General features: G+C 39.8%; 1 protein-coding gene across 3 annotated transcripts in view; it reads right to left on the bottom strand.

The window, feature by feature from the left end:
- The window catches only part of chd1l (chromodomain helicase DNA binding protein 1-like), a 42,444-nt gene that overhangs the window by 1,519 nt on the left and 25,114 nt on the right, over window positions 1-15,811 (bottom strand). For 2 of the 3 annotated variants that reach the window (XM_057842186.1, XM_057842188.1), the window contains 9 exons: window positions 14,138-14,330; window positions 13,691-13,836; window positions 13,465-13,628; window positions 10,050-10,252; window positions 8,022-8,120; window positions 7,849-7,919; window positions 7,644-7,758; window positions 5,496-5,604; window positions 1,538-1,759 (listed from right to left, as the gene is read on the bottom strand). In XM_057842186.1, coding sequence (XP_057698169.1) covers window positions 1,538-1,759; window positions 5,496-5,604; window positions 7,644-7,758; window positions 7,849-7,919; window positions 8,022-8,120; window positions 10,050-10,252; window positions 13,465-13,628; window positions 13,691-13,836; window positions 14,138-14,330 — 1,322 coding nt within the window. The remainder of the gene's footprint in view (window positions 1-1,537; window positions 1,760-5,495; window positions 5,605-7,643; window positions 7,759-7,848; window positions 7,920-8,021; window positions 8,121-10,049; window positions 10,253-13,464; window positions 13,629-13,690; window positions 13,837-14,137; window positions 14,331-15,811) is intronic. The other variant, XM_057842187.1, reaches the window with a different exon arrangement.

The raw sequence follows: 15,811 nt of genomic DNA, 5'->3' as shown, positions 1-15,811 counted from the left end.
CACAGTTGCTAACCGTCATACGCTGTTAGCCACAACTGAATTCATTACCTTAATACTATTTATCCTTCACACAGCGGCTGGAAACAGAAATGTTGGTTAATCCATCTGCAGGCGACCGGGAGATTTTTAATTGATTGATGGTTTTACGACACTGTGCGGGTGTGCGCCGGTCCTCATTGAAAAAGCAGCGTTGGTCCTCATGGGAAACGCAGTCTTGCTTAAGACAAATGACTACCAATTTTGTCCACCGGTGCCGCTAAAATCGACCAAAACTGAAAAGTTACCAAGTGTTGCTTTAAGTCATTCACTGCCAGCCAAAGTTTATATATAGTATTATGCGTTGCTGTAGTAAGGCTGTCACGAAATAATCAACTAATCTGATAGTTAATCATTTTAATCAAGACAGTTTACCTAAAGTTTTATTTTTTGGAAAAATCAACCAAATCCTCCTTTTTAGCCTAATTGTAAAGTCTTGTTTCACACTTTTACAATTTTCTATTTTTTTTTCCCCTTTAGTTATTTTTCCATATTTAAATTTAAAAAGCAAAAAAATAACCAGCAAATATTCTTCCATATAGATTTTTTTATTTGACATTTTGAAGAAGATGAAATTTCTAGTTTTAATTTGGAAAAAAGGAGAACCGGAAGTATTCTCTTTATTATTTTTTTACCTTTTGCAAATGTACTCGTTTAAATGTGTAGCCACACGGTTGCTAACCATCATACGCCGATAGCCACAACTGAATTCATTACCTTATTACTATTTATCCTTCACACAGCTGTTTGAAACAGAAATGTTGGTTAATCCATCTGCAGGCGACCGGGAGATTGATTTTTAATTGATTGAAATTTTACGACACTGTGCGGGTGTGTAGATTTTTTTATTTGCTATTTTGAAGATAATTTCTAGTTTTAATTTGGAAAAAAGGAAAAACGGAAGTATTGTATTATATTATTATATACCTTTTGCAAATGTACTCATTTAAATGTGTATATAATTGAAAAAAAGGACCAAAAAAATTTTTTTTCAATTTTTTTAAACAAAAATTATTTTTTTTAAAAATTAAAAATAACTGGAGCAAAACCCAGAAATCTGCTAATTTGTCACCCAATCGAAAAAAATCGAAATGACTATCAAAATAATCGTTTTTGGCAACCGTCGCGTTGGGAGGGTTGACATCCAATGATTGGCTGTCATCCCTCCCAATTCAAATGGTTTGGACCTCTAGCACAGTCAATAGCAGCCAATGACCTTAAAAAACAATGTTGTGACTATATTTAGTTAATCACTAGTAGAAGCTCATTCCATTTGAACTGGGAGAGCTGCCAACCTTCCCACTTCAAATGAATTTGACTTTTAGCAGCCAATGATTTCACGCACAACCATGTAAATAGACGTCCAATCCATTATGATTGTCGAAAATAGATTGCGTGTTCATCACCGTAAATGGCAGCCAACGAGTCCGTGACTGTCAGAGGTATTAACAAATATTGTTTGTACTTGCTGTGCTTATCATTATTACGCCAAGGATATGTGATGAGGTAACGTGCCAACTTCTTCCTGTCAGTAGCAGTCAGGTTGTAGAAAAAGACGTGGACGCCCCTCATGAAAGACGGCAGCTCGGGGGAGCCGGACGTAGAAGGGCCTGCTGCTTCCAGGTCATCTAGGTGGGCGGCGTTCGAGCCGCGAGACCCCAAGTCTGAGGAGGAAGCCGACGCAGCGGCGACCGTGTTTTTGGCACCGCGATCGTGATAGTATCTGTCAGCCAGGTTATAGGAATAGTGGCGTTAAACAGGATAGATTTTTATTAGGGTTGAAAAGAAGTTGGAGAGTATCCATAGCATTTAAAGAGGGAAATAAATAGTTTATCTAATTGAAGGTTAGGGCTGCATAATTGTCAGGAAATAAAAATTTTAATGGCCTAAAAAGAAAATGATGTGACTTGTAAAAGTCCAGTCAAAATGAAGTGGATGTGTTGTGCAGCGCCATCAAAGGCGCCAGTGAGCTAATGAAGACCCTATTCTGATGGAAGAATTTGCTCATTTGCTCCCAAAAACGTATAAATACATTCTATTTTTAATTGTTTTAGTGTCCCAAAGATGTATTTATACGTCTTTTACGTTTTTTTTTTTCCCACAAGAGACATCTCTGGGTTCTGATTCAACTTAGCTCCAAAGCACAAAGCTGAAAATCCATTTTAAAGCAATAAAACTGGCCACTAGAGGGCAGTAGCGCATTTGGTAAGACCCGCAACCCGATTCAACAGCAACGAATGGCCGGGCTGCACGGCCGGGGTGCCGGCGGAAGACGACCGAATGGAGAACAATCTAGAGGACGCCCGGGATGCCAGGCGCTGGACGACCTAGCAGAACGACCGGGACCACCAGTGCAGCGGACGATGCCGTTGAGTCAGTGCTGCTTGCCGAGCAGAGCCCGCAGAGACTCAAAACAATCCATCTTTATGAGACAGGCGGCGATGAGGGAAAAGTTTACCTGGCTGTCGCGGCCACAACAGCGTCATCTCTCAGTTAGTTATGTGTAAATAAATTGTTACTTTGCTATCAAAAGCTGTATTTGTCTTGTTGTTTATGCTATTTTGTAAAAGGAAAACAATATTCAGATGTTTGGGATGGAACTAAAGCAAAAAAATAGCTGTGTTAAAGTCAGTTATGTTTGAAATGTATGCTTTCACAAAAAGCTCAATTTCTCCAGTTTTTCATCAGAAATTGGAAAATTGCTCAAACTAAGCTATTTTCTAATGCTGATTTCTAAAGAATGGAAAAAGAAATGAACTTACTTTTTTTCCTGCTGATAGAAGAGAGTCTAATCTTTCTTTTGGTGGGTTCCATGTTTATATAGCAATAGAACAGAATTTTCTGTGGGCCTGGCAAAATCAGTCAAAATCCAGTAAAACGGCCGGGAGCAAAGGGGGTTGCACCGGTGAAAATGGCTGGAGTGAATGAGTTAAACAGTGACTTTTCATTAAGCGATTCTTGATGGGAGCATATCAATAACCTTTTGGTGTACAAAGTATCGCGATACATATCACCATATCGATATACCGTGATCCCTTGCTACTTCACGCTTCAAAAGTCAAGCTCTCAGTCCATCAGATTTTTTTTTTCATTTGAAAAAAGTATTTTATAGAAATGTCCTGATCCGATCACGTACAGCCTCTCACCTCTCCACCCTGCTGCTTTTCTTGCTCACCAAGCATCTGCTTGTTAAAGTTAACGATGAGTGACAGCTCTGATGCTTTGATCTTGCCATAGAAGCTTGAGAGCGCCTACCTTGACAGGCGTCGAATGTATGAGCTCGCTGTGCTCGTTAAACTTTAGCGGTAGTGTGCTGTGGTGACTCATTGTGTGTAAGTGAGCAGCATGAGTGGATTTAAGTGGACTCACTCAGGCTACATCTACACTAGGACAGATAATTTTCTCCAGGGTATTTTGCGGACTATTTTTATACCTGTCCACACTTGCGTTTAAGGTGTGTTTAAGGCCCCCGCTTCTGCAAGGTACGCATCCATTAACGCAAACTACGCATGCGTAGAAAGGAGCAGCCTCATACAGTGCCCTCCATAATTATTGCCACCCCTGAAAAAGATGTGTTTTTTAGCTTCTAATATATATATTTTTTTAATTCAAATAATATGGGACCTTAATGGGAAAAAAAGAGAAAAATCCAACCTTCAGTACAAGTGCATTCATTCAGTGGGGAAAAAATCCCACATAAAGAAATAATTATTTGACATCAAATAATGTGTGTCACAATTATTAGTATCCCTGGTGTTAATACTTTGTACAACCCCCTTTTGCCAACAAAACAAGGTCTGGGGACTGAGATGGCCATGGGAGGAGCTTGATTTTGTGTCTGGTGAACCATTTCTGTGTAGATTTGGCCATATGGTTAGGGTCATTGGCTTGCTGAAAGACCCAGTGACGACCCATCTTAAGCTTTCGGGCAGAGGGCAACAGATTTTGATTTAAAATGTCCTGGTATTTCAAAGCATTCATGATGCCATGCACCCTAACAAGGTTCCCAGGGCCTTTGGAAGCGAAACAGTCCCACAGCATCACTGACCCACCCCCATACTTCACAGTGGGTATGAGGTGCTTTTCAGCATGCGCATCTTTTGTGGCACACCAGACCCACTTAGAGTGTTTGTTGCCAAAAAGCTCTATCTTGGTCTCGCACAAAAATACACACGGTCCCAGGCTTCAACTGGGACCCTGTGCTTTGGTCAGATGAGACCAAGATTGAGCAACTAACAAGTTTTTTCAAGTTAAAATGCAGCTACTTTTAGCAAAATTCCAAGTATGAACTAGCTTTGTACAGGCTGCCAGTCGAGTTTATTTAAAAAAAAATTTTTTTTTTTAATAAAAAGGCACAGTTACGATATTAAGTAAGCTACTTTACATGTTTTCAAATTATCATGAAATGTGTCGGATTGTGATTAAACCAAGCTAAAAAGTACAAATTTCCTACAATGAGGAACATCGACATGATGCGTATAGAGATAGTTTTTTTTTTTTTCCCAAATGGTTGAATTAAAAAAAAAAATAAATAAATAAAAAGTGGAAAACTAAAAGGGCAAAAAATGAGGCGAAAAAAAATAAAAAATATTATAGAAAAAAAAAATTCTTTACAAAATGTAAATAAAAAAGATAAAACGCAAAAAATATATGGCAATTTTTAAATAAAAAGTAGAAATCGTAAAACATACAAAAAAATACGTGAAATAAAAAAAGAAAACCTGCAACGAAATGGATGAACATATTCCTGGCCTTAGGGAACAAACTAATTAAATAATAATAAATTTATAGTTAAATAATACAATAAGTCAAATTAAAACCTACAAAAAAAAAAAAAAAAAAATTTTTAGACCAAGAAAGAAGATCATATATCAGATCCATTGACAGCAATAGACGCCCAACCCATTTGGACCAGTCCAACGATCGATCGCTGAAACCCCTCCTAGTACAAAATGATTGGACGTCTATCGCAGTCAATGGCAGCCAGTGTTAATCACAACAACATTAAAGCGCTAATAATAAAATACAAAGCAAAAAAAAAAAAAAGTCAAACACAAAAAAAGGGATTAACTTTCATTACAAGCAAAAAATAAAGTGAAAGATTAATATTCCAGTGTCATTGATGGCGATAGATGTCCAAACCATTTGGATTGTGACGCAAAATTAACTCATTCATTGTAATTAACAATGACAAAAATTCAATTCATTGAAACTGGGAGGGCTGGCTGCAAATGCTCCTGTTGCAGCACCATTGACTGAGCAAGATGGTCCAATTCATTCGCCCCACTCGCCGTCAATTGCAGCCAACGTTAATCCCAACAATGTTTCAAAGAGAAAATTGCACGGCAGGCAAGATCAAACGCACCAGGAAACTTCTCAAGAAGCCTCCCCACCCCTAAATAGTAAGACATGCTGTACTAGTCCACAGATTGCTGTGATTTATTGCCAAAAGAGGATACATGAAGGTGGGGATGCCTCTGGAAGCCAAATGTTTCCGGATCAGCCTCTCCGTCCCATACCAGTTGAAGCCCTTGGTGGCGTGTCCGATGCGGGGCAGGTGCACACCGGCTTGATGACAAAAAGGAGAAAAATAAAAGACAAACGTACTCATGTTTCGGAATTTCCTACTGGAGTATCAGCCAGCCCGTGCTGGCATTCCAGCTAAGCCGCAGAGAGGCCACCGCGGTGACGAGCGGAATGCGCCGGCACATCCCGTCCGTCGAGTCCAACCGTGAAGAAAATGATGCGGCGACGACGGCGTCTCGCAAAAGTATTGGCATTCTTGTACAAACCTGTAAAATTGTTTTAAAAAAAAACAAAAACAAGACGTGCAGAGAAGGCCCGAAGGTTCACTCACAAGCCACAACAAGAGACACTGAAGAAAACAGGATTCTTGGCATTCATCTAATATTTTAAAATATAAATTGTGAATTTTTTATAATTTAGTCGGCATTATTATGATGTTATGTATGTACTAATGTTATTCTGCGACTTTATTATTATTATTTATTAATCAACTTATTCTCCGCGTTTTTTCAGCGCGCCGCACAGCCTGTACCGCTGCACCGATCGGCACCGTTCAGGTATCGACACGTCCGAAATTTTCGTGTGACTGTGGCTTTTTGTCAAACGGCCCCGAAAAATTTTCCGTTCGCCCGTAAACGGCGATTTTCCGATTTTTAAACATTTTTTTCAGAACGCTACTTGTCCTACAATTTTTGACCACATCTCAATAAGACGTGTCCCCCAAACGTCCCCGATTCCATTGACTCTTATAGGAGGTGCTACCATTGACGGCCATGGACGTCCAAATTTCCCATTCATTTCTCATGGCATTTACTTTGTTTAATGCCATTGACGGCCATGTTTCTCCATTGTATTGATGCCAATGTACTTGTTTTCCATTGACGCCTATGTAAGTCGATGCCATTGACAGCCATGGACGTCCAAAATTTTTCCCATTCATTTTCAATGGGGGAAAAAAAAACAAAAATTTCCCCAAATCAACAGAAAATGACCAGATATCAATAGGACGTGTCCCCCAAACTTCCCCGCTTCCATTGACGCTTATAGAGGGTGCTGCCATTGACGGACACGGACGTCCAAATTTTCCATTCATTTCCAATGGCATTTCCTCTGTTTAATGCCATTGACGGGCATGTTTGTCCATTCTATAGATGCCAATGTACTTGGATGCCATTGACGGCTATGAACGTCCAAATTTTTTCCCATTCATTTTCAATGGCCAAAAAAAACGTCCCCAAATCAATAGGAAATAATCAGATATCAATAGGACACGCCCCCAAATGACCTGATATGATTAGGCCACGCCCCCCAGATGTTCCCAAAGGACCTGATATGATCAGGCGACGCCCCCTAAATGTTCCCAAACGACCTGATATGATCAGGCCACGCCCCCTAAATGTTCCCAAATGATCTGATATGACTAGGCCACGCCCCAAAATGCTCCCAAATGACCTGATATGAATAGGCCACGCCTCCCGAATGTTCCCAAATGACCTGATATCATTATCCCAGGCCCCATAAATGTCCCCAAATAGACAGGAAGTGACCCGATATTGTCCCCGAATTGTCCCCGAACCAACCTAGGCTGGGGCTAAGATCTGTATCTCCACATGGCAAAATAATTTCTCCCAAAATTGCAGTTTCTAATTATTTATTTATGTTCAGGTAGTCCCCGGGTTACAACATACTCGACTTTATGACACCGTTCCGTTATAGGAATTTTGTCTCTCATGGTTGAGGTTTACCCATGTTGACAATTACAGGCCTCTCTAATATTTTCAAGTGGGAGAACTTGCACAGTTAGTGGTTGACTAAATACTTATTTGCCCCACTGTATATATAATTAAATATAAAAAAATGGACCATTGTCATACTTCAAGATTCCAACTTGAAAAAATATGACTTAATATAGAAAATACATTTTTTATATCACTCATTTTTAAACAAAAAGTAATTTTTTAATCCCATTAAAATGAGATAAAAATGACAGGCTGTATAGCAGATAGTGTGTGTTAACACTTTTAGTGCCGTTTACTCATGGCTGATTTAGTGTTTTTGTACTTATCAGAATGTATTGGCACCTTTCTTGTGTTTGGCTTCGGTGTAAATCTTCCTCAGGCCTTCGTCCAGCGCTGTCAGAAAGATTCCCGACAACTTGTTGGCTCTGTCTCGCTGTTGTGCGACGATGAGCGCCAGCTGCAGACAGAGAAGGTTGTTTCATATCATGACAGCTATCACAGCAGGAAGTCGCACGCGGCGTCGCGCGAGCAGGTGCTCGGAACATACGTGATCGTTCCCGTCCAGTCGGGACTGTTTGTCATGGATGGGAAAAAACAGCACGCTTCCGAGGTCCAAGTCTGTCAAGACAAACAAAACGTGAGTTGGTACTTAACACTTCTTGGGAAGGCAAAGGAAGATTTTTGTTTGTGCCAATCCCTCCCCCCGCCCACGTCTCTTACCGTCCATCTCTCCCGCCAACTCGTACTGCCGCCGGGGTTCATCCGACCGCACCTCCAGAGCCGTGAACAAACCTCCCTTCCCCCAACGGCCAGAGTCATCTAACCGGAAATCAAGTACAGGAAAATTACAAAAACAAGGATGAGGGTGCCAAGCACACTAATTTGTAAACTCTCTCACTACTTTGGAAACCTAACTAGGGTTTTAAACCGTACTTTAAAACCTTAGTTTGAAACCCTATTTCTGAGCACCAACCATGATTTTAAACTCCAATTCGCATCTCTATCTCTGGTTTGAGACCCTAATATGAAAAACTCAGATTTCAAAACCTATATTGGAACCCTAACCTTTGCTTGAAACCCTACTTTGGAACCCTAACTTTCGATTGAAACCCCTTTTTTGAACCCAAACCCTTGTTTGAAACCCTAATTTCAGATGTCAAATGCTACTTTGTAACTAGTCTTGATTTGAAACCCTATTTTTGAACTCCAACCATAGTTTTAAACCCTACTTTGGAACCCCTACCCCAGTTTGACACCCTACTTGGGGTTGCAAACTAGGGTTTGGGTCCCAAAGTAGAGTTCGTTTGAAACCCTAGTGTAAAACCCTAATTGTGAACTCTAAATCCTATTTTGAAACTACTTTTAAGCCCTAACTTGAACTTGAAACCCTAGTTTAGAACCTTAACCCATAGACTTCATAACCTATTGACATGACACGGGAAACAGGGCCGATATGTAGGGAGCCTATTTTCAAAAACTTAAAATTCAAATATTTACAAAACCAAAGCTCCTACCGGCCTAAAACCAAAACAGGCACCTAGCTTTGCCATATAAGAGTCTCCATGAGCAGCAGCGTCAAAAAATTCAAAGTCGTTCCATAATAAAATCCCGATTAATTATTTTCTATTTACCACAACTTAAAATGGCTATAAAAGATGCACAAAAATCTCTAAATGTAGAAGTAATTACCTATATTTTCAGGATTAATGTGAAACATTAAAACTGTTCAGACTATCCGGGCACTTAGACTTCCATTCTCCGTGTCAAACAGCTGAACAGGACAGGTAAATGAAAAAAAAAAAAAAAAAAAAAAAAAAAAAAAAAAAACCCTCACATCATATAAACCGGACATTTTCATGAATTTATTAAAACCCGGCCGGATGACGAGGACACGACGTGAAAGGTGGACATGTCGAGGCAAAAGAGGACGTTTGGTCACCCTAATATTGACAAAGTACCATGCTACTATGTTAGCGAATGAGCGGCCAACTGCCGTAAAAGGACCTTTTCTGGCAAAAATTCTTGTGAATAAATGCTTAAATCCTCTAATTCTTCATAGATATGGACGTAAAACAGTCTTGATTCTTGGTTAAAAGCAAAGAAACTGTGCAGGTAGCATTTATTTCGCGTTAATATTGCCACCTATGAGGCTAGGCAGTTACGATAATTAGCCGCATCCATGTGTAAACAAAAGAAAATTCCTGCGAATAAATGCTTCAATCACACATGCATGGTACGAAAAATATAATATTTACCTTGAATCTTCAAACAAATCACTCCTGAGACAATCCTTCCTGTTTGTATATGGTACAGCATTCGTAGTTAAATCCAATCTTAAGTAAATCCAAGCTTAAATCCAACATGAGCGTGTCCAGTCTTTGGCTATTACTAAATGAAGCTCGGCCCCCTCTGATAAGGCGTGTCGCAAAGAATGACGAAATGTCAGGTCAATAGATTTTTGAAGTCTATGCCTAAACTTAATTTGAAAATTCAACTTATTCCCAGGACCCCCGCCTCCCAAGCTCCTTCCCAGGGTGGTGGTCGCTTTTTTTTTTTTTGCCCTGTCACAATGTTGCGAAGGACACAAAATATTTTTTTTCTTTCTTTTTAAATAAAAGTAAATAAATACAAATTAAAACCATCTTTTTCACCAGATTCCAAGAATATGACATGATTGTGCCCAACTTCCAATCACATGATCAGATTGGAGATATCTCTAAAAAAAATACTATTAATTTTAAAACCTACCGACACAGTGAACGATAATGGCGTCCCCACGTGCGGCGTGAGGATGCGTCACATCTCCCAAGACATAATTGATGGCGCCGCTGTCCGACTCGGTTGAGCTCATACTGCCACCGTCTTCTTCCTCCTCTTCTTCCTCATCCTCTTCGCTGTCCACACGCTTCAGACAGCAAGATCTGTAGCCACTTGACGCCCACCACGCCATCCTGCGTGGAAACACACCTCCATTGTAACCAAGACTTTTAACATGGAGGATCATTAATGACATTTCTCGTGTTGTATGATGGGAATGTGTGTCATGAACCGCCATATTTTACATTGAGTTGGCGAACGATTTAGAGGGCAGGTGGTTCATTCTTGCTTTGTGGTCAGTTGCTGAAGGCCTGATAAAATGTTTTGTTAGAACTAGGGATGTCCCGATCCGATATTTGGATCGGATCGAACGCCGATATGGGCAAAAAAATGCGTATCGGATCGGCCGACAAGGAAAAATTCCGATCCAGTTTTTTAAAGTCCGGTTAAGGTTTTCCAGCGTACCGATTTACATAATCCATTCCAGTTTTTGCTTCGGTTTCACAAACAAAAAGGATTGCTTCAATCAAAGAAAACAGTTTGAATGAAAAATAAAGTGTTCAAATGCGAATTTCTGAGTCTCAAATATTTTTTCACATTCAAACCTTTTCTTCTACGATTGAATTTTTTAAAATTTTTGATTGAAGTGATTTTTCTTTTGAAAATTTATATTTTTTTGTTTGAAGCAACTTAATTTTTGATTGAATAATAAAGACACACATTTCCAAGCCAAAATGTGGTCCAAACGCAAAATTACATGATTTCAGTCAAAAATGATATTTCAATTAAAAAAAACAACAACAACTGGTCTTAAATCAAAAAAAAAAAAAAATCAATCAAAGAAAAATAGTTTTCAAATATATTTTTTTGAGTTTCAAATTTATTTTTGCATTCAAACACATTTTTGATTGAAGTGACGTTTCCTTCGATTGAAAATATATATTTTGATTGAAGCAACTTTTTATTTGATTGAAGCAACTTTTTTTTGGATTGAATAATAAAGACACAAATCTACCTCCATAGATTTTCCCATAAGAATACATTATAATTCCATTAATTCGTTCCACAGCCCAAAAACCCTCACTACATCCTTAATAAATACTGCTGTTACTATTGCAAATAGCAATTACAAAGAGCAAAACAAATAAAATATGAATACAAATCAGAATAACAGTAATATAATAATAGCAATAATAACAATAATACAATACAGTACCTGTAATAATGTAACGAATCGGCTTCTAATGTGGCAGACTTTTTTTGCTGTACCTGAACGCACCGCGGGGCTGACGGTGAGCAGGAGAGCGCTATTTTACTTTCTGTTTCGATCCTGGCGTCAACAGCAGTGGACACTCGGCGAGTTGATGGAATAAATGATTAGAAACCTGACGAAGCTGGTGATTTCTTTGGCGATGTTACAACAATAAGAATAAAGACTGGTGAACGGAGGAGGACCGCTGGCCGACATTGACATTCTTCGGCCCTATTGTCGACCCAGTTCATGGATGCACACACCATGCTTATATTTTGCTATCATTTACATCTTCGTTTCAATGGTAAGCGTCACCTTTTCTTTTCTTTTTTTCTCCACCTGCACTAAACTCAAGCTGCACTAAACTAAAAAATAGCCTAAACCAGGGGTGTCCACACTTTTTGCAAAGGGGGCCAGATTTGGTTTCGTAAAAATGTAGGGGGCCGACCTTGGCTGACGTTTTTTACGTAGAACAATTAGGGCTGTCAAAATTATCGCGTTAACGGGCATTAATCAATTTTTTAAAAAATTAATCACGTTAAAATATTTGACACATTTAACGCACATGCCCCGCTCAAACATTAAAATGACAGCAAAGTGTCATTTCCACTTGTTACTTGTGTTTTTTGGTGTTTTTCCGCCCTCTGCTGGTGCTTGGGTGCAACTGATTTTATGGGTTTCAGGCTTCAGCACCATAATTATTATTGACATCAACAATGGCGAGCTACTAGTTTATTTTTTGATTGAAAATTTTACAAACTTTATCAAAACGAAAACATTAAGAGGGGTTTTCATATAAAATTACTATAACTTGTACTAACATTTATCTTTTAAGAACTTCAAGTCTTTCTATCCATGGATCGCTTTAAGAGAATGTTAATTATAATGTTAATGCCATCTTGTTGATTTATTGTTATAATAAACAAATACAGTATTTATGTACAGAATGTTGAATGTATATATCCGTCTTGTCTTTCCATTCCAACAATAATTTACAGAAAAATATGGCATATTTTATAGAATGTTTGAATTGCGATTAATTACGATTAATTAATTTTTTAGCTGTGATTAACTCGATTAAAAATTTTAATTGTTTGACACCCCTAAGAACAATATATTTCAGCAAATTTTAGCAAGCCATTCTGTGCGTCACCGTTTGCTTTATTTTTTATTTTTTTTATTAATAATTTCAACAATCTCACAACTAGCCTTTGTGGCGTTCTCTTTCGACTCTCGGGCTCTTGCGAAATACTACTGTGAAATAAACTAGCTTCAAGTTGCTTCAATTTCTCACAATGTATCTTCCCTGTAATCTTGTCGTACATGTCAGCGTGTCTTATTTGGTAATATCGCCTCACATTGAACTCTTTAAAAACAGTGACTGTCTCGTTGCAAATGAGGCGGACACAGTTGTTGCGTATTTTTGTGAAGAAATAGTCCAAATTCCACCTATCCTTGAAGCGTCGGCCGTCACAGTCAACTTTTTTTTTGTTGTCGTCATTTTAGAAAATTGGGAGTAAATGGTCACATGGGGTAATGTAGCTTCGAGTACTGCTGCCTTTTAGTGGGTAAATGAGGAGCAGCATTCAGTGTGTAAGCTACTTCATATGCTGGTAGCAGTACTGCTGACCAATTTATTAAGTCTGTGTGCAGGCCAGACGTTATTGATTTTAGGACAGAGGCTGGGGGCCGGATGAAATTTGACCACGGGCTGAATTTGGCCCCCGGGCTGGACTTTGGACATGTCTGGCCTAAACCATCCGGCGGGCTCCGGTGTTCTGTCAAAATTTGCTCCCGGTATACGTTGAACAATAGGATATAATGGGAACAAATTGGCTTCGGCGCCATTTTTTGCCGGACCCAGAACGAAAATGCATTTTGCGTAGTTGGTAATAAGGAAGCCGACTTTTTAACAGCACGTCAGCTGCACGCGCGCACGCACGTGTGGCGATAAATCGTAGCGGAAAAATTACCGCCTTCATTTTTATTTACTGTGCGATAAATGGAATTATTGCATAATGCGACAGGCTTACTTATAGGTAATGTTACATTGTAGTCTCGACTTTTAAGGCTAAAATAAACACTCCGACTGACTTTTTCTTGTACTTGTGCTCCTCTTGCTTCTTCTTAGCATCCGCCTCGTATTTTGCCCGCTTGGCCGCTGCCTCTTGCCGCTTCCGGCGCCGAAGTTCTAGCTCCTCCTCTGTCAGAGGACGTCGCTTTCTAGTCGGGAAACTAAGTGCTGTTGCCGGCGACGCCTGTGGGAGGTCAGTTTTGTCACGACTAGTCAATTGCTTCAATTATTTGCTGCTTGACTTACGTCAGTTTTGTTTCGTAGACTCCGTCCTTCCAAGCCGGTTTTCTGGAGTTCGGCGAATTGTTCCTCCAACATGCGCTCGAAGCTTTTCTGATCTTCTGAGCTGGGATCCTTGCTGTAGTCTTTGCCCTCAAAGCAGTACATGTGATCTAGGAGAACAATAATAAATTGAAATAGTGTTTCTACCAGTGTTGCAATGATTAACCGTTTAACTCAAGTAATTCGATTAAAAATAAGCTTTGGATGTAATTTATCTGCTTCGAGTATTCGTTTAATTAGAGTTTTTGAAACTGTTTGTGTTTAGTTTATTGATTTGGGTGGATAGACTGCCCACTAGTGGCAACAGTGAATATGATATAAGTAATTTAACATGGCTAAATCCTGCTGCTCCCTGTCAAGACCAACAGAGGTTCCCACTTCCTACCCCTAATGTAAAGTACATTTCCGTACTCTGCCTGTCAGCTTCCGAGTCGCCGTCTTCCTCCTCTAGCAAGGAGGATGGTTCTTCGTCAACGTCGTCTCGATCGACTGTCCAGCAACCGTCATGTGAGGTGCCGAGGATCTTTTCAAGTTTCACGTCCTGGATAGAACTCTCTTCGGAAGACAGCAGCTTGTCCACGCCGAACTTCAGAATTTCGCTGAGCTAAAGGAAGTTAAGTTTAAGACAAGGTGAAAACAAATCTCAATTAGTTTCAAAAACATTTTAACAATTTCTTTTCTGATCTAAAAACAGAAAAAGAAAAATTAACCTTATACTTTTCAGATCTCTACCAATTAGATCAAATCGCAAATATAATCGTCGATAAATCGAATATCAAAATAGGGCTGAAACGAATACTCGAGCAACTCGAGTTTAAAAACTCATCCGAGTAATTTTATTCACCCAGAGGAATCGCTAATTTTGCCAGCTCTAAGCATCACGTTTTGCCTGGGCTACTTTTAATGCGGTACAACGCGCTGACGTCACGAGCGCAGAGGAATAAGCAATTGGGAAAAAAAAAAAAAAAAAAAAAAACTTATTGCAGCCGACAGCCGCTACAAACCACGCCGACGTTGCTAAAAACTGCGCCCGCATGATGCTAATGTGGTAGCAGGTAGTGTCCGATGCGTCTCTTAGGCTACGTTCATACTACAGGTCTTAATGCACAAATCCGATTTTTTGGTCATATCCGTTTTTTGGCGTGCCCGTTCAGACTGTCTTTGTCCATTGAGACCATTCAAGTATTACGCATGCGCACTAATTCGCAGTCCGACACGCGCTGACCAAGACGACCTGCATGCGCAGAAGCATCAAAACAAATGACCACACATGCTGGCTGTCATCCGTCATTCCAGGGATATTATATTTTGCTTTTTAAAAAGAGGACACAAATAACAGACATAAATAATCCCAGTTTAGGCTTATATTCAAAGTATATGGATCGATAGCATGCACGCACTGTCCGTGCATGTCACACACAGTTTGCCCCAACTCTCGGCCGGGTAAGCAATGTTGAAATATTGCTTACATGGAGCAGACAGAAAACCGATCCTTCTCAGGCTTATCCTCAACCCATTTTTCTTTTTCTTTTATGACTGTTGTCAAGTCTGACCCTTCCTAAAAAGCCGTGTTCATGGCAAGCTAGGCGCTAATAACGCACAGCTGCATCGCTAAAGTGGCGTCTCGCTCGCTTTTTGACGACGTAATTGCTGCATGAATTCCGATTTGAGAGACTTGACAGTACAGACCGCCGCGACAGTCTGGAAAAATGTGGCCCAGATTGGATTTGAACCACATACGAAAGTGACCCAGATCGGATTTGAAATGGTCCAGTTCTATGCGACTTGTCACGTTCAGACCGTCAAGTTAATGCCTCACTCGAGTCGGAAAAACACGAAAAAATCGGAATCGTGCATTAAGACCTGTAGTATGAACGTAGCCTTAGATATCGCATGCATTTAGAACTAGATGTGAAATGACAGACTCGACCGGGTCTGGGCAGAGTTAGTAAAAAGCCATCTTTAAGCAGTAGACTTCACAGCGCTAATAAATTTAACGTTACTGTCACTCGCACACGTAACGTTAGCCCGTCAGAGGGCTAGGTTTCTACTGATTATGACCACTGCCGATGCATGGCTAACGTG

The sequence above is a fragment of the Corythoichthys intestinalis genome, chromosome 7 (genome assembly GCF_030265065.1).
Source record: "Corythoichthys intestinalis isolate RoL2023-P3 chromosome 7, ASM3026506v1, whole genome shotgun sequence".
In the NCBI taxonomy this organism is placed as follows: domain Eukaryota; kingdom Metazoa; phylum Chordata; class Actinopteri; order Syngnathiformes; family Syngnathidae; genus Corythoichthys; species Corythoichthys intestinalis.
Note: the sequence above shows the minus strand (reverse complement) of the source record. Positions and strands in the feature narration are given on the sequence as shown.